This window comes from Plasmodium gonderi (genome assembly GCF_002157705.1).
Source record: "Plasmodium gonderi DNA, contig: Chr11, whole genome shotgun sequence".
NCBI lineage: Eukaryota > Apicomplexa > Aconoidasida > Haemosporida > Plasmodiidae > Plasmodium > Plasmodium gonderi.
The window spans coordinates 1,799,344-1,818,957 of NW_021628936.1; the positions used below are offsets into that span (position 1 = coordinate 1,799,344).

The 19,614-nt window shown below is 30.9% G+C and overlaps 1 protein-coding gene across 1 annotated transcript; it reads right to left on the bottom strand.

Annotated features, from left to right (window-relative positions):
• Positions 1 to 151: 151 nt before the first annotated feature.
• On the bottom strand, positions 152 to 18,421 carry PGO_113840 (hypothetical protein, conserved; the record flags this gene model as incomplete). Its single annotated transcript, XM_028688718.1, has 1 exon — positions 152 to 18,421. One exon carries the CDS (start codon positions 18,419 to 18,421, stop codon positions 152 to 154), a length of 18,270 nt encoding a protein of 6,089 aa, XP_028544519.1.
• Between the last annotated feature and the right edge of the window lie 1,193 nt (positions 18,422 to 19,614).

Here is a 19,614-nt window from a genome sequence, read left to right on the forward strand (position 1 = left end):
CACAGTAAATTTTGGATTTGTACAGAAAGACTTATCTCCTCTCATATCCTCCCCACACACACACACCCAACCACACAAACACATGCCCTCCCTTTTTTTTTTTTTTCATCTACGACCATTCCAATTTTGCATATAACAGAGGTAAAAAAAACTATCTTCGCATAGAAATGGCTTCCACCGCATAATTGTAGAGGAGGTAATAAATCTGCGTAGACCTTTGTAGGATGAAAGTAAATACGTTGAGGATGTTGTTTTTCTCAAGGTAAGCATTCGCAATTTTCTTCAAGTTTATTTTGTTAATGTGATTTAGATTAATATTTTCAATGTTAATTTTGTTGACTTTCTGATTGCTTAACATAGCATAGGTAAAGTAGATGACACATGTGAGTATTTTCTTCAATACATGAATATCAATTTCAATATTTTCAAAGAATTTTTTAATATTGTCTGATGCACCTCCTCCTGCACTTGTTGTTGTTCCTCCTCTTGCTCCTTCTCCAACTGCTGTGCTTGTGGTGAATCCAGATGCATATTGTCCACTATATACACCACATGATGATGCTTCGTACGTTCCTGGTACTGAAGATACATTTCCCTTTTTTATATCACTAAAGATATTGTCATCCGAGTTAAACAATTCTGTGGTTATTTCATGTGGATTTTTGGCCATCGCACTTGTGTCGTAAATAAATTTATTTAGAAGAGTAAAATTTTGTTCAGATGATTTTTCTTTAATTGTCAAATTATTCAATAGGAAGTAAATAATATTTGTCAATTTTTTCAAGGCTAAGGAAACACTTTTTAACATGTGATAATTTTCAAACTTTATAATGTTAATAAAATAAAAACAAGTATTCATAAAAACTTTTAAAATAATTTTTATATATTCATAATACTTTGTTTTTGATTGTTGCACATATTCATCATATAGTCCAATATCATATTCAATTATGTCAAGACATAAATTAATGCAATGAAATTTTATGGAATATTTTGGAATAATATTTTGTAAAATCCTATGAGTTCTAATATTTTTTCTTCTTTTTTCAAGAGTGCTATTATTTAAATTCTTATTCAATAAATCATTTTCATCTTTCAAACTTATGTCATAAATTACAAAAATGGATAAAATATTAAGTAAGTCTTTAATATACTGAAGGATGTAATTATGTTCCTTAATTATGTTACAAATGTTTAGAGATATTTCATTAAATTCGAAATTTAGGGATGTATCCACAAAAAAATCCTCATCATTGGAAGCTTGTTGCATGTATTCTTGTCCTTGTGAATAATCATACGCTGCGGCCATATTCTGCATTTTCTTTTCACTCAATAAATCACCAATTCTTGTGCTATTCTTTCCCCCTTGCGTAAATCTCGTACCCTCTTGATCACCATGATTGTAGTAGTAGTAGTCCCCATGTACAAAATAATCTTCTCCATATGTCAAATTTGTACCAGATTGTTTTTTTCTTTTTCTTTTCATATGTTCATGTAATTCTCCTTTCATATTATCACCCCAACCATTGTTTCCACTTCTTCCATCTCCGCTACTATCGTTACTATTGTTACTATCGCTAGTATCGCTAGTATCAACACTATTGTTACTATCACTACTATCACTGTAGTCCTCCTCCTCCTCCTCCTCCTCATTAGCAGCAGCATGGGCAGTGGTGACATCCTTGCTTTCGTGATTAGCTCCAACAACATCTTCATCATCCGATTCCATGAACCCATGTGCCATAACAACATTTTTACTTCTCTTCTGTTTCGCTCTCGCACTTCTTCTAGAACCCAACAGTTTCTTGCTTCTGGACGTTTTTTTCATTATCTTCAGTTTTTTTAAACTCAAGTAATTTTGGTGTATATACAAGAGATAATTTTTGTACAACCTAAGCAAGTAATATGTGCTACAATATATGATGTCCAAATTAACTAAGCTAATGTTAGCGTGATTTATGCATTCTTCTGAGTTCCCTTTCTTATTGTTGTTCAGATATGAACGACGACTGTCAAACCAATCCCCTTGAATCTGTTTTTTGCTATGATCCAAATGGTTTAGTGGATTGCTTCCAACTGCATCTGTAGATGTAGGTACTTCATTTCTGTCATTGGAAAAGCTACCAAATTGTGCATTTTCTTGAATCGTTCCTCCTGCTCCTGCTGATCCTTTCTGTTTGGAAAAATTGCAAGTAGATGCATAGCACAAGCACTTGTATATCAACTCGTGGTTATATGTAGTAAAATTATTAACCTCATGAGTAATTTCATTGGATTTCATCAAGTAATTATTTACAATTAAATGGTTAACAAAAATATGAATATTTTTAACAATCCAATTCCCAATCCATCTGAACAAATGTAAACCCTTCTTATCAACCGTTTTTAATATAACTGTGATGTAGGAAATAATAAGCATAGGAAGTGGAAGATAGATATTTTTATTATTCAAGAAATTGGTGGGAAATGTTAAAAAGGGTATACTACTAGAGAGATAATTAAATTTATATTCATACATATTATCAAATATGTTACTCTTTAGAAAAAGATTAAATAAATTTTCCTTTTGTACAAATTCGTTCACATACGTTGTGTCACATAAAGAACTCAATAAAAAACATGTGTGTAACATTTTATTTTCATTTTGTTTTTCTTCCACATTTTTATGAAATAAAAATAAATTTCCTTTAATTAAATTCTTGATATTATTCTCATCAATCTTTATATCTATTTCGTATATACCTATTTTGTTAAGTAGAAATATTAACAAATTGATGCTCAGAACATTTAGATCGTTTCGATTATACAAAAAATTACAACAATATACTTCTTCATAAAAGTTCAAACTTTTATTATTTAAATGTATTTTATTTTTAAAGTGATCTTTGAAGTGGAAACTTACTAGTTTCTTATTTTCATAATCATCCGTATCTTCAAAAAATTCGTGCATCATCGATGTACCTCCCCTTCCTCCACGCAAGCTTGTAGAAGAGGTTCCCATCATTGCTGCGTTATCCCCATAACTTTTTTGTCTTTCTCCTTCATCACCCTTGCTTCTGCTTGTATTCCCTTCTGCATACACAGGGTGCACGTCCATAAGTTCGTAGTCCCTGGAGACACACTTCTGGTTTGTGTATAAAAATACTTCCGTGTTGTAATCAATAAACTTGTAAATGTTGTTGTAAAAATAAATTGGAATAACAGAATTTTTATTAATAAAGAAATTCTTATATGAATCTATAAACAAATTGCTGATAAAATCGTTAAGTATATCTTGATCGATTCTTTTCATAAGGGATAGAAACATATTTTTACTTTGGCCCAGCTTATGTTCTTCACTATACACATAATTGTAATGATAAATATTTAAAAGAGTATACAGACACTCGTAAATGTATATGATTGTGTACTTATTCAATATGGGGTGCTTTTTTGTAATTAATATTATAAGTAATTCTAATAAATCATCAAAAAATTCGTTACTCTTTAGAATCAATTTTGCATATTCGTTATGCACATTGTAGTAAATTTCCTTCTTCCCAATTTTGATGTTTAAACCGTCCCTTCTTTTTCTTCCTTCATCTTCTTCTTCACCTTCTTCACCTTCTTCACCTTCTTCACCTTCTTCATCTTCATCATCTTCTGTATTTCCTACTCCAAACAAGTGCTGGCTCGTGTAATTGCACACACGAGCATCACTGTTGTAACCATTCTTATGATTTTCTTTTAATCTGAAAAGAGGGTTCTTCTTCCTTGTATTCGAACTAAATGAACGAGTGGAAGAAACAATATCACCATTATATTCATCTGTATTAGCAAAATTTTTTGGAAATTTCAACACATTATTTTTAAACTCTTTATTTAAAATTTGTTTAGAAAAGTTATTACACATTTTTAATTTCTTGTGATATTTCAAATGATCTATTTTGAATTTTTCATCTCGTTGAACATTCTTATCATTTCCCTCATAGTTACTTAAATTATATGTATATTGATTGTATTTATCTGAGTGCAAATTGATTCCTGAACTTAATTTATTTCTTTTCATGGATTCTATTTCATCATGAATGGAATGAGTTCTACTCCTTTCAGAACTCATGTTGTCATCCATTAAGATGCTTCGTCTGTTCATTTCACGTGAAGTTCCTCCAAAATGGATGTTATTATTCTCAGAATCATACTCCATGTCACAAGCTTCTCCAGTGTCTTGAGAATCATCCATGAGAGCAGATTTCTTCTTCTTCTTATTGCTTCTAAACAAATTGTTGAATCCTCTATTTGTTCGAGTCAAATATCTAAGTGCAAATTTATTATTATGAGAAAAGAAGAAAATTGTAATAAATAGATATACTATAAACAGGATTGGAGTAATCTGTATATTAAAGTTGATATAATGAGATGATTTTATTATGTATGTTATTCCTTTTAGATGCCTCTGAATATTATTAATTATGTAAAAGTAATTCTTCAAATAGTGAATTTTTTTGTTTATTGTGTTATTTTTAATTTTCAAAACTACGTCTACCAGGTAAGTAATTTTTTCAATATATGTTTTATACACGACAAGCCAATTTTTGTAGTTAATGTTCAGGTAATTCAAACTGTTGAAAATGTAGACGTTCTTTTCTAGGTACTGCTGTTCCTTCGCACGTGCTGTGATGCACATCATTCTCTTTGTTAATCTTCTACCACTTCTACCTCTTCCAGCACTTCGGTTTCGAACTCGTGTAATGGCTTCCTCTTCATCTTCTTCTTCATTCCTTGACCCCTGCAAGCAACAACCCCTGTTGAGGTAGTACTTGTTGAAAAATCTTCGCAGGTATGTTTTATTTCCAATAATATCATTCAAGTGCTCAAAGTTGAAATTTTTACCTGAACTGTTCAGGTGGGTATTTTTCAAAGGTTCAACGGGGTGGTTGGTACCATTTTCTGCAGTTTCAGATATGATTCCTTCTTCTTGTGTTCTAGCAGATTCTTCGAAAATGTCTTTAGATGAGAGTTGATTGTTCATTGCACTAAATTCTTCTTGCCAATCTCTCCTCTTCCTAGTACTTGTATTATTCAGTATTTTGCAAAAGTTCACATAGGTGTTTATTATGCTAGTATACAAAATATTAACACTTTTATCACTTGTGAAGTGAGAACTTGTATTAATTCCATCTTGACGAATAAGATTATCATTTTTTATATAATGCACAAATTCTGTGTTTGTAAAGTTATACATGTTTTGAAAATGGAAATCATAATTGAACAGATAATAGTGATAAATGTAATGTTTTAAATAACTGTCATTGTAATTTTTTATAATATGTATATAATGATTTATGAAATTTTTTAAATTATCATGATTAAAAATTGGATTTAAGAATTCAAAAAGATTTTTCTTTTCATTAAAATTTTCTTTATTGATAATATTGTCAAATGGATTCACATTTTTAAAATAGCTATAATTTTGAGTCTCCCTTTTGATACCCTTTTTTTCTGACACATCATTTATTGAAGTATTTATTTGTGTTTCTGTTTTTTCTAGTGCAGGATTCTGAGAAAATGTTTTTTTCCCCTTTCTTTTTTCATCTAGATCATCATCATCATCCTGGTCATTCATAATAAAATTAATGTTCATAAAACAGTCGACGTGTTTATCTATATTATTTAATATATTATCAATGATGGGAACAAATATATTTAAAATATGAAACGAGATTTTTAAAAAAAGAATTTTTTCTGTATCTTTTAATTTTTCTACGTTTATATATTGTGTTATATAATAAAACACGTTAAATTTGTTGACCCACATATTGTTTATTAGGCTGATTATGTAATCTTTCATTTTCTTGTTCTTTGAAATCATATATATAATGTTCAAACTTTTTGCAAAATAAGAATTTTTTTCGAATATGTTGTATTGCTTCCAATTGTTTAGCCGATTCAAATGGATATTATTTCTGTAGTAATCTTTGCTTTTTTCCTTCATAGAGAAAAATTTCACGTGTTTGTTATGTTCATGTGTGTGAAAATTTGGCCCTAACGCACGAGTAACATGGGTAATGCCACTAGTATTTGTGTACTCAGCACGTCTGTAATCGACACGGTTGTGATTGACATGTTCTTCCTCCTCTTCGTTCGTGAAATTTTCCATAGGGTCGTAATCCACATGTATCAAATCCCGTATGCTGTCGAACGTGGAAAAGTCTACAATGACACAATTTATCATGGTATTCAAAAAGCACTGTTGTTCTAATTCCATTCCTTCATCTATCAACATGAGGAGATTTTTTTTTTCGTTTTGTTTGGATGGAACAAATGACAATCCTAGGAGTGATAATACACAATTTTCAATCAAAGAATCTGAATTGTTGAGAAATAAAAACTTTCTCGTAATAATTTCATAAAAGTACAAAATAAGTTTTGTAATTGGAATTTTACTATAATTGTTTAGAATTTTATTTTTATTTAATCCTCTTATATCGTTATAATCAATGTCTACATTTAGCAAATGACTTAATTCAATCCATTCACACAATTCATTATTTAAAAAAAAAACTTTTTTTTTCAATTCTGTACTTAACTTTTTTTCTGTTTCTTTTTTCTTTTCTATCAACAAATCTTTTATTGGGATGAGTAAATCCTCTTTATATCTCTTTTCTGTGTTTAATTTTTCCTTATCTAAAGATTTTTTTAAATATTCAATATATTTTAATTTTTCATCCCTATTATTATCATAATAAATATTTGGGGCCACCATGTTTTCATTAAATTTGTTTAATCTGTTAAAGAAATCATAAAATTTTAATTCACCTTCTATGATTCTTTCTATATCCTTTGCCTCATTCGTCTCATCATATTGAATTCCTTCGTTTGGATGAAAAGGATTTTCATCCTCAGTTCTGTTAATGCAGCTGCTTCCTATGCCACATCCAACTTTATTTCCTGGTATTCTTTTTTCAACATTTAAAAATGGGGACGATGTTCTTGCATTTCCTTTTCTTTCTCCTCCATTGTATTTTTCTACTTCACGTTCTTGATCCTCTTCTGATCTTTGATTTGTAACGCTAACATTGTGCTGTTCATTTTTTTCCTCTTTTTCTCCAGACAAATAAATACCTGATGTAATTGCCCCTTTTTCCTTAGTGCTAACAGTGGAAGGTAAGTCGGTGTTATTTATTCTTCCATGAGTAGCGTTTTCAATTCCCAGTAATCTTTTAAAATATGTATGTCTCTTAAATGATTTCACGTAGAGATAGAGCTTCAAATCGCTGGTATATACAAGTTCATTTTCTAGAAAATCATATTTTTCTGTGTAGAAATTGTTTATGGGAAGTAAATTATAAGAACTACAGTATCCTATAAGATTTGAATCAATAGATTTGATTTCTTTATAATAATCACCTCTATAATAGTTGCCATTTAAATTTTCTGAAGATAAACTATACAAATTCAAATTGTCATTATCTTCTTCCTTTTCTTTATCATCATAGAATACACAAATTTTTTTACTTTTAATTGTGTCTATCAAATCATCATCGGATAGACAATCATATATATATTTTAGTTCATTTTTTTTCTTTAATTTCATTCGTCTATACTGTGTAATAAATTCATCATCCAATTTTTGTACATTCCTTTTCCATCTTCTGTTACATTTTTTTCTATATATTTTCTTTGCATTTCTATGTTTTTCATTTTTGTAATTCTTGACATTGTTATATATATCATGAACATCATAATCATCTCCACTTAAATAATGGAAGTTTTTCCTAGACAAATTGTTAACTCCTGTAGCATCTTTGTCTTTGAAATTCTTTTCTTCATCAACTGATTCGTCTTTTTCATCATAGGAGAAATTCCTACCATCCTGAGAAGAGCCATCACCATAAGAGAACTCATCATCATCATTGGAGAAGTAATCATCATCCGTGGAGAAACTATCACCATAAGAGAAGTTATTATCCCTCTCTTTATACTTCTTGTTGATGCTACACTCGCTTGTCTCATCGTATGATAGACTATCTTCCTCTGTCCTGTATTTATCCACATGATCAAGTGAACGTCTCCTGCAATTTCCTCTATCCAATTTATCATTTTGTTTTTCAGTAATAATAATAGATGCCCTTTTTCTATTCTTTTGATGGAATTTCCTTACTGCGTCGTGATCTTCTCTTATTCCAACCCTTTTATCGTCATAGTCATGGTAATCATCATCATCATCCACCACCATGACATCTTCTTCATCTTCCTTGAATCCATTTTGATTTTTCTCATTTTTGAGGTAGGAGATCCAGTTGGGCGTGTTAAGTATTTCCTTGCTTTTGGAAGAAGTTTGATTATAAATTCTATTTTTCATTTTGAATAAAGTTCTACTTTTTCTATTTTCAACATTTTTCAAAAAGTATAATAAAGGCAGATCAACAAAGTTGTTAAGAATTTTTTGCATTTTAATAGTTCTATTCGAAATGACATAACAATTGTTAAATTTTTGCATATTCAAATTATAAATAAAAATATTTCGAAGCGCATATTTCAAAAAATTAAAAGATTCATTATCCCTTTTTAGTATATTAATGGTAGTTTTACAATCCCTAATGAATATTTGTAAAATAAAAAATATTATCATTTTGTCAATCTCCTTTGTTCTGAAAAAATTATTTAATAACAAAATTAAATAAGTCGTTCTCGAATTCACGTTAATATTTTTAAATAAAAAATTATGAACACATATTGGAGTACTAAGCGATTCTGTCACATTTATATCTTTGCTAACAATAGGATCATTGACTCCTGTTCGGAACGCTCCACTCGTTTGATTGTTTACTTCATTCCCCGTTTGGTTGTTCGATTCATTCTTCGCTTCATTCTTTAACGAATTGTTATCCACAAAATTGACATCGAAATGAAATTTCCCTATTTTCTGATGCAACATTTTTTCATTCTTCCAAAGGGTGTACATGTGAATGAACAGCACATCTCTCTCAAACAGGATCTTCAAAATGTTTAACCCAAATGCTTTGATTTTGTATAAAAATAGAGAATTATAAAATCCTTTGGCGTAAGAGCATGGCATGTATTGCATCTTCTTTTCATAGTACACTTCACAAGTAGCAGAACTGAACAAATTCTTTTTTGAAAAGTCATCACACGTGGAGAACTTCTCATTACCAGTGCTACTGTCAGAGCTTGTAATTTTTCCATTACTGTTAATTGCTCCACTCTCTCCTCCATTCAGATTCTTTTTTAGAAAAAGATTCTTCCTTTGAGTGCACACACTAATGTAATCAACATAATTTTTACATTTTAGAATCATCTCATGCATAGTCTTGTTTTCTTCGTGCATTATATTGTCCAGAAAAATAACATTAAAAAAGATATTCATAAATTTGTTAGATTCACCCAATATCTGATTGAAGAGATACATGGTAGGTCGAAAATCACAAGAAAAATCGAATCTTTCATTCATAATTTTGTTCATACTTTTATTATTATCATTTAATGGCAAAGGTCCCTTAAGTATCAGTTTAAAATACATAAACACTAGAATTATTAAAATATACATTTCGCTATCTTTAAAATTTATGTCCGATCTGCTCTTTGCTTCACGTAATTTATTTTCTTTAATTATCTGTATTTTCTTTTCTTTCATCAAATTATATTCATTTTTTTTTAATTCTAATCGGTGTTTGTATACTTCTGCATATAACCCATTTGTCTTCAGTTTCAAGTTTTCATAAAAGTTCTTTAATTGTTCCATATTTTCTATTGAACCTGCGTTCAGAAGGTTTTGAATTCCATTTAATGGATTAGAATTTATCATATTCACACCACTGTTCATGCCAATACCAGCTCTACTACTTACACCTGTGCCAAATAATCCACTGATCTGATTTGTACTTGAAAACATGGAAGTGTTACCACTTGGAGATGCAAAAGAACTCGTGTTTCCAAACATAGTCGTCATTTTAGATGTGCTCTCATTGTTTAGATGTAAAGGTGGATTCGCTGGATTTGAAAAAAAGCTAGCTGGACTGCTTGTTACGCCTAAACCTCCAATATTAGAACCCAAACTATTCTGTCCCATTGTACTATTGTTTGGTGTATTGGATAATCCGATTCCAAAGAGGCTGGTACTATTTGCGTTATTACTTCTACTATCACTACGAATGGAATAATTTGACATAGGAGTTGTTATTGTTGTTGTTGTTGTACTTTTTCCAAACATATTTGAAAAGTTAGAAGCAGGAAATCCTGTGTTTGTGCCAGATAATGTCGTGCTTTTATTCTGAAATGAGAATAAGGAGTTGGATGATGTTCCAGAATTATTGCCTATCTGATTCTGCACAGATGTAATAATGGGAGATGTTGTTCCTTGAGAGAATAATCCTTTGTTTTGTGTTGCATTAGAAGTTACAACATTTCCAAACATGGTCCCACTACTTCCAGTAACTGGATTTGATAAATTATTTGTCATAATTCCACTCGGATTGAATAACGAGTTAGATGTGTTGCTTCCAGATGCTATGGAGGAACTGTTTGAGAAAATGCTGTTTTGGCTAACTGGGGTAAATAAGCTAGGTTTACTTATATTACCAGAGGTTGTATTACCAAATCCTATGCTTGCATTTGGAATCGAATTTATATTCTGGATTGACGTGACACTACTACCACCAAATAATGTGCTACTTTGCTGCTGCTGTTGTGCATTCTCAGTTGTGTTTGCAAAGAGGCTCCTCCCTATTCCTCCTGCGTTGGAAGATAATCCACTCTGCTGCGTCTGCTGCGTCTGCTGCATCTGGTTAGATGTGTTCCTAAATAAACTCCCAGATGTAGTTGCCGTGGGGCTAATGCTGAAAAGTGAATTGCTAGATGTAGCTCCGCCCTGATTGAACCCGAATGATCCACCACTGTTACTGCCAGTGTTACCGACACCTGGATTAAACAAATTACTCGAGGATCCAAGATTGGATCCAAAAAGTGATGATAACGAACCACTTACTTGTTTATTACCCATGTTATCTGTTACTAGGGCACTTGTTGGAGTATTGAAAAGACTGCTCGTGCTGGGTCCCGAAACAACTTTGTTATTTGTTGTACCAGATATAAGGGAAGAAAAACTGGGTGACCCTGCTATAGATGCTGTTCCAGCTGTAGTCACTGCAGTTCCTGCATGCGATGGAGAAACAGAACCCCATCTAGTTGATGATTCGAATATCGTTTTTGTATTTTCAATGGGTAATGCATTTCCACTTGGGGATGTCGAAAGTGGATTTGTGTATCCACTAAAATGGCTTCCATCAAAGGTAGCACCTCCGGTTGCATTGCTAATTGTATTACTAGATAATGATCCCAATAAGCCACTACTACTATTACTACTACCAGCTGCACCAATATTTCCAAATGTCTGATTCAAAAGCCCCGACTGCTTTGCACCGACATTTCCCATAGTTAATGCACTAGTCGATGAATTTCCTGAGTTTAAAAATGGAGAAGCCCCTGTTCCGTTTGTTAAAGGGACTGATGTAGAAGTGGAGGAATTGTTAAATAAATTTCCCATCTTTTCATTAAATTGTGTAGTTCCTCCTCCTGCACTGTTTCTGAATTGATTTGAAATTGCTGTGGAGTTCAAGAGGTAAGGAGCACCATCATTGATGGGCTTCGCAGCCTGATTGAAGAGAGATGTCGATAAATTGGACGACAAAAAACTTGGGGAAGTAGAAAAGGAATTTTCTCCAAAGTTTGCAATATCAGCAAAGGATTTGTCAAACATTTTTTGCGATAAAATATAGGGTTCAAAAGGAATATTATTTTGTTTCAAGACTTGTTCAATTTGATGGATGTTAGATGTGTTCATGTTAATTTCATTTTGTAAATTATAAATTTGTGTATCTAAATTTTTGGACTTTTGCATGTAATAATTATATCTCCTTTTGAATAAAGAATTTTCTTGCCTATTCATAAAAAACTCCAATTTGATATTGTCATCTAGTTGATCTTCATTTTCATATTTTTTGTCTCTTAATTTTTTTAAAATGAAATTATTAATAAGATTGTAAAATATATTTTGCACCACATAATTTGTCAATAGTATTAAATGTTTGCAAACGTTCTTTTCTTGGTCTTCAATCATTAGTTTTTTTTTCAGACAATTTTCATAAACATCATTCATCTCATCGTTTTGCCCTTCCATCGGATGGTTCCTCGTGGGAATTTTTCCTCCACTGTTGTTTCCCCTATGCATGTTACTACTGATATGATGCTCATGAATGTTATTTATTTTTTTTTTTCTCTTTCGTCCATTTCTATCATTGTTCATTGTATCTCCTGGGTGTGTATCTCGATTTGTCCTCCCGTTTGCTTCTTGTAGCTGCTTATCTTCCATTTCTTCTTCTTCTTCTTCATCTTCTTCTTCTTTGTCATTCCCCTTCTGCTGTCCGTCCTCATCCTCCTCATCGTCTGTGCAGAGTTCATCAAAAAACAAATCGAAATTAAAAAAAATATCAAAGAAAATGTAATTACTTCCCTTTTTTGATGCTTTTCCATTGAAACTTTTTCTTGGATTAATATGGTTACCACGAGAGCGTATATAACTACCACCCGTTTGATCGCTATAATAACCATTTTTCATTTGGAGGCCAATTTGGTTCTCTTCCATTTGTTTTCTTCTAATTTTTTTGTCAATCTCATCAATTTTATCGATATTGTTAAAAAAATGCCATATTTTTGTTAGAGACAAATTAAATTTTCTCTTAATTCCAATCATATATATTAAAAAATTAACACATTTCATAAATGTTATAATAATTTTAAGATTAAAATAAGGAAATGTGAAATTATTTGCTAATATTTCTAACTTATCATTTTTTATATACCCCATAGACACTAATTTGTCTATCTTTTCAAAATGCTTTTTCACTCGGTCACTTTGTTCATTGTATTTTTTCATAACTTCGAAAAATATTTCTGGAAATACATCTGTTAAGGTGCATAAAACGGACAGGGCTGATGAGGAATTTTTGACAAAACTTGAACAAAGAACTTCTATACATAAACATTTTAAATTAATAATATCAATTTGAGAATTATACTTTGTCTTCATAATTTCATACAAGATATCAAGAAGGTGCATAGTTCTGTACTTCTTTATATTTTTATCCTTCTCTTGATTTATTTTGCTTTGTAAATTTAAATTATGAATAAAAATATTTTTAAAATTTGTAGTATTTGTCATATTTTTTGTATCTATTAGAGAAATTAAGTTATTATATTTTCGATTTCTAATTTTAAATAACTTCTTATCATCCTCTAGTTCATAATACTCTGTATTTTCTTTCAATCCAGCTTTTAAATTTTCAACATTCATCGCGCTGGAACTATTTCCTTCGTACTGTTCTAGTAGTATATAATCTATAAGCAAATTTTTATTAATTGGGAGGTAGTAACACAATTTGTTGTTATTTACTGATGATAGGAAAAGAAGACATTTTTCCAACATTATCAAGCTATTGTAAGGATAAAAATTGTGTTCAAAAATGTTAGCTATTAAATATCTTGCATCTATATTCTTATTTTTATTCTCCCTTTGTAACTCATTTTTTAAAATTATTTTGGCTCTATTCATAATACTTTCATTCATCATACTCCCACTATCATCATCATAATCATCTTTAAATAATGGCATTTTATATTTATTGTCTTTGAAAAAATCTATTGCATTTTTATTTTCATCAAAAAATATTTTAATAGCTTCTTTGTTGTTATATAACCCTTGATGATTTTTACTTATTAGGTTTTTAAATTTTTCTTCATATGCTAAAATTTCATTTACATCATATTCGCTCAGAATCATACTTTTCAGTCTATTTAACTGGCTTTCCTCAAATTTATTTTTGAATAGCGCATCTACTACATTGTATTTGTTAAATTCATATTTCAAGAAGTTATTTTCTCTCAACAGATTCTCCGTTAATTTGTTTTCTGCTAGCAGATAGTCAAGGCAATTTTCCTGATCCAGAATTTTTTCTAAAAGTTCGCTCATCGGCTGTCCCGCGTTAGATGCTGCAGTAGAACCCATTGCCGCGTTAGATGCTACGGCAGAACCCATTGCCGCGTTAGATGCTACGGCAGAACCCATTACCGCGTTAGATGCTACGGCAGAACCCATTACCGCGTTCAGTGCTGTGTCGGCAGTTGCCAATTTGCACTCCACGAAAGGTTTCAGCTCTTCAGTTCCATGGCTTATATCCTGCAACAATCGAATGGCCTCCTTTACACATGCCTCGTTATGATCCCTCAGAAAAGATAAGTTTTTGATGAAAGAATCATGCCTTGATGTGTCGTACTTTAACACACCCTTCTGAAGAAGATGCTTTTCGATCAAGGAATTTTCCTTAATAAGATTGTTCAGATATATGTTGTTATTCTGTAAATATTCCAAAACATTGTTATTTTTTAGTATACCCTTAAGAGAATTATTTTGCTGATAGAGTTTTTCAAGCAGAAGAATTTTAAAATGTGACAAATATGTAATAAAAGCACTGTTATTTTGTTTCCCTGCGTTATGGTGAGTAATATCCAGATTTTCAGAGACTGAATTGTTAATACCATAAGGAGTTGGCGTAGTATTTATGCGAAAATGAATAGAATCTTTTGTATCTTCAATAGATGTATGGGAAAATATTTTGCTGTTTAGCACATTTCTGTATGCTTCTTCTTTGTTATAAAACTTGTTAGAACTGATTAAGTTCCTATCATCGAAGAAATGAATGGATGTTTTTTCATTATTTCTAGTTTTTTCATAAATGTGTTGTTTATTTGCAATTTTTGAGAATTCATTATATTTTCCATTCAACGCTGAAACAAATTGACTATATAATTTTTTCGTTAAATTAAAAATATTTAAATTAGCTGTAAGTGGTGTTTTAAAACAAAGTACGACATGTTCAATTATTTTCAGATCGTATAAATTGTTACATAAAACAGATGCAAAATCTAACACATTAACAAAGACATCTGAGTAAAAATCTAAACAAATTTTCATTTTTTCTTCTGCTATTATTTTTAAATTCTTGTATTTCATTATAATCATTTTCCTTTCTTCATTTATATTCAAAAATTTATTTTCCTTTACTGAGTAAAATTTTTCAAAATCGCTACTACAATTACCACCAACACCGACATCAACACTCCCTTTGTTATTTTCATATTCACTAACTTGATGATGATCTACCAAATTATGATGATAAATGGTCTCATCTATCTGTGAAAATTCCATTATTCTAGAGTGGTATCTATTTATTACATTTTTCAATATACAAACATATTTTTTAACAAGCCTGGGATAATTATTACAAATAATTTTTAAGTAATTTAACACATCAATGATATATTCTCCTTTTCTTTTGTATATATATATTATATTATTTCCACCATTTCGTGAAATTCTCCTTGAAGTTATGTAACCACCACGATGATCATGCCTTATTTTATGATCATACATATCTGCTACTTCATCAATTAGTTCAATTTCTCCATTTATATTTAGCATTCCAACATCATCATCAACATCATCAACATTAACAACATCATCAACATTAACAGCATCAACAAGTTCTGTTTTTCCTCCTGACAATGGTACATATGGTGATATACTACTCATTCGTCTTACTTCTACTTCTCTGTCATTTAATTCATCTCCCTTTTTCTTCCTCTTAATTTGAAAATCTTTTTTAATGTGATAATCAATAAAGGCATTCCACATATCAGTAGTGCGTGAATTTTTAATAAATGAGAACGAGAATAAAATGTGAAATAGATGAAATATTAAAGTTCCTATAAGTGTTGCACTTGATATTCTTTTCAATATAGAATTGTAACACACTTTAAAAAAATTATCTTCAAAAATGGAAGAAAATATTTCTTCCTTATTATGTGTAAAGAGGTTAACAACAAATCGTAGAATAATTACATTCGCGTCAATCATGTTAGATGCATTATTGCTTATTTCTGATGTGTTTTCACAATTCCAAAAATCGTCCCCTTTTTGTAGCTGAGATTCTTGACTTTCTTGCTTTTGATTCATTACTCTTTCAAAATTCTTTGAATTTTTTTTTTTCTTCTTTGCCTCTTCACTTATCTTAGTGAAGAAAGAGTAGTAATAGGAAATATTCTCGTTAATAAAAGAAGAACTAATAGAATATGTATTTTTTATGCTATTTAAATGTTTCAAATCTTTTACTGAACTCATGCAGTTATATTTCCATGTGTCAGGAATGTAAAAATTATGAAAATTAATTTTTTTTTTCTTTAATTCGATTAAATAATTTACATCTTCCTTACTTGGTGAAGCATTATCTATATTTATATTTTTTTTCTTTTCATACACATACTTTTCTATGTTTGGATGTAAGCATAATATTAATAATAGACTAATCTGCGTAGTTAATGTTAAACTTGATTTGTCAAAATCGTTCATACTACAGTTGCAGTTGTACCAATATCCCATACAATCTAAACATTTGTTCATGTATTGATTGTTTCTAAGTTTCTCACTTTGATGTTCATACATTTTTTGTCTATAATCTCGTATGTTGCTCAATTCATTGAAGCTATGTATACCTCCCCTCCCCTCACTTAATCCACTCGTGTCGCCCTCTACTATATTCGCAGATCTGAACACGTTATTTGCATCTTCATTTTTCTTTTTCTCTTCTCCATTTATTAGTATATTTGGAATGTTCCCCATGGAATTCGTCCTTTGGAATGGGTTACTCCCAATATTCGAAGTACACTCAAGCATTTTACTTCCCATTAAGTTGTTCTTCATCGATAGGGATGCATTATTGTTAGAGGGACCATTTGCGCCGCTCATAAATGTTGCACCGGTATTATTTGAACCGATACTATTTGTAACGACATTATTTGCACCGATATTATTTGAAAGAGCATTATTTGAAGGGACATTATTTACACCGAGACTCATCCCCATGCTGCCACTAGACCGTGGGAATGATAAATTGGATGCATTTCCCAAACCTCCAGCTGAAGTAGAATTCATGGCCATCTGCTGACTCTCAAATGGATTAGTGCCTCTTCCTGAAAGTTGAGAAGTTTCCTGTGATTGAGAGACTTGCTGCAATTGCGATGTTGTTTGAAGATTCTCAACTGGTGGGGACTGCACAGATGCAGTGTTGACAACTGGAACCTCTGGGAAGATGGGTATATCGAGGCGATAGTACTCCTCCATCTGTGTAACAAACTTTGTATTTCTAACTGTTTTCAAATATGTGAAGAATTTTTTCTTCTTCTTCCTTGCTTGGAGAAATAGCATGTTATCCAATTCCTTAACATAGTGATCAGTGGGTATAAAATCGAAATATTTAGAGGAGACAATATGGTTAAGAAGTTTAAAAATTCTGGATATGTCATTAATATTAGCTTGAAATTTTGCAAAATAGAGAAAAAGGATATCGACAAGGTTAAAGAGGATATTAATTTTATGCGTTTTGTAATTAAACACATAATCAATTTTGTCACAAACATCATCATATTTAATTAAGAATTTTAAAATTTTCTCAATCTCTGTAAATATATTTTCTACAAAATCATTTTCTGTTAACTGGGTTAATATGTACAAGGAAAATCTATCAGCGTTAATTTTGTTACTTGAATTATATTCTCCTGATGTAATTCTTGACATGTTCATACTTCTAATAGAACTGTTTGATGATGAGCTACTAACAGTGGATGTCTTCAAATCATCATCATCAGCGTCCGTTGGATCACCCTCTTCATCATTTTTCTTCATTTCACTGTCTGTTAAATTTTCTTCATTCTCTTCACTATAGTGTTCATTTCTGGAGGATGATTTGGTACGTCCATGTTTAGTTGTAACTCCAACCTTTTCATTTTTGTTTAAATAGTTCAGAATGTTAAAAAATATCATTACAATTAAATTTTCTTTCTCTATACATGCTTTAAAAACTTCGCATATAAATGCAGATTTCGTGAGTTCATTTTTTATGCTATCATTGCGAATATTTTGGAATACTTCATTAAATATCCAGCATATGTAATAAGCATTTCTATTTAGCATGACAGAACATTTAATTATGTCTTCCATATAACTCAACAAGTATGAAAAATTATTTAACAAATGATCTCTCAGCTCGTTTTTGTTTACATCTTCTTCTTCATACTGAAGAAAATGAAATGGATTTGCAAACAATTCCATGTTCTCATCAAAAAATTCGACAAGTTCATTCTGTATTTGCTTCAATTCTTTCATGCTTTTTTTCTTTTTTAAAATCTTTTTATTTTTCCTTTCTTCTTCGTTAATTGCATATTCATAGTACATGCACATTTTTTGATAAATTTGCATGTATACCATCGTAGGGGGTTCCCCCTTGGGGTTCCCCTTTTCTCCCTTTTTCATTGTTCTATTGACGGTCGTTTGTTAATGCAAATGGGTTAGTGCAACTTGGCTAGTGCAACTGGGTTAGGGCTACTCCTTTGAGCTTAACCAGTCGTGGGTCTTCCTTGTCTCGAAATGGTGCAATCACACATAACCTTTGAATGGTGTTACAGCAGAGCGCAAACGAAAGGTTAAACAATGGGTTGCAAATCAGGTTCCTTTTTTATTTTATTTTTTTTTTTTCTGTCTTGTTTTATTTTATTTACTTTATATCTTATTGCTTCTTTAAATTGACAAAAATATTACTTTTACATAAGCACAGCGAATATGATGTGTCCACACAAAGGTGAACAGAAGTTTTTATTCACAAAATTTATATGGCATCACATATGCTTTCCCAAAAGTATGCATATGTACATATGCACACAAGTACATGTATATTTTCGCATAGTTTTGCGGTAGGTTATCTCGTGTGGAGTACAAACAAGGTGTCTCTTGATGTGTTTCGACCTACTTTAGTGTGTCTCTCTTATCCCAGTGTGGACTCTCCGGTTGGTGACGTGCACACAGGGAATGATTGGAGTAAAATAAGCTGCTTTAAAATGGCCCCACTTGGGAAATACGTTTTTAATAGGCACAAATGGAACATGCAAAATGGGAAATGGGAACTGGGAAACGATAAGCGCGAGAAGAGAAACGAAAAACACAAAAAGATATATGAGAAATATGCGCATACATGCAAAAAAAAAAAAAAAAAAAATATGAACAAACAGGTGAAAAAAATAAGAACAGGCGAAAAAAACATGAACAAACAGGCGAAAAAAACATGAACAAACAGGCGAAAAAAATATGAACAAACAGGCGAAAAAAATATGAACAAACAGGCGAAAAAAATATGAACAAACAGGCGAAAAAAAAAATGTGAGTATAAAAGTTAATATTAATAAGAAAAACAGTGTAAATGTATACATATGAATTGCTATCTTATAACCCATGTATGTATATATACATTATATATATATGTATAAATTTTTTTTTTTTTTTTTTTTTTGCTGGGTGGGAGTATTTTCCTGCTCTTGTTTTTGTTTTTTACATTGTTCTCTACTTTTGTTCAAAACTTGTTTCATCCAGTATTTGATCCGCGTCCTTCGGTTCCGCTTCTCTTTTTTTTTTTTTTTTTTTTTTTTTTTTTTGTTTCCCCTATGCTCATACAA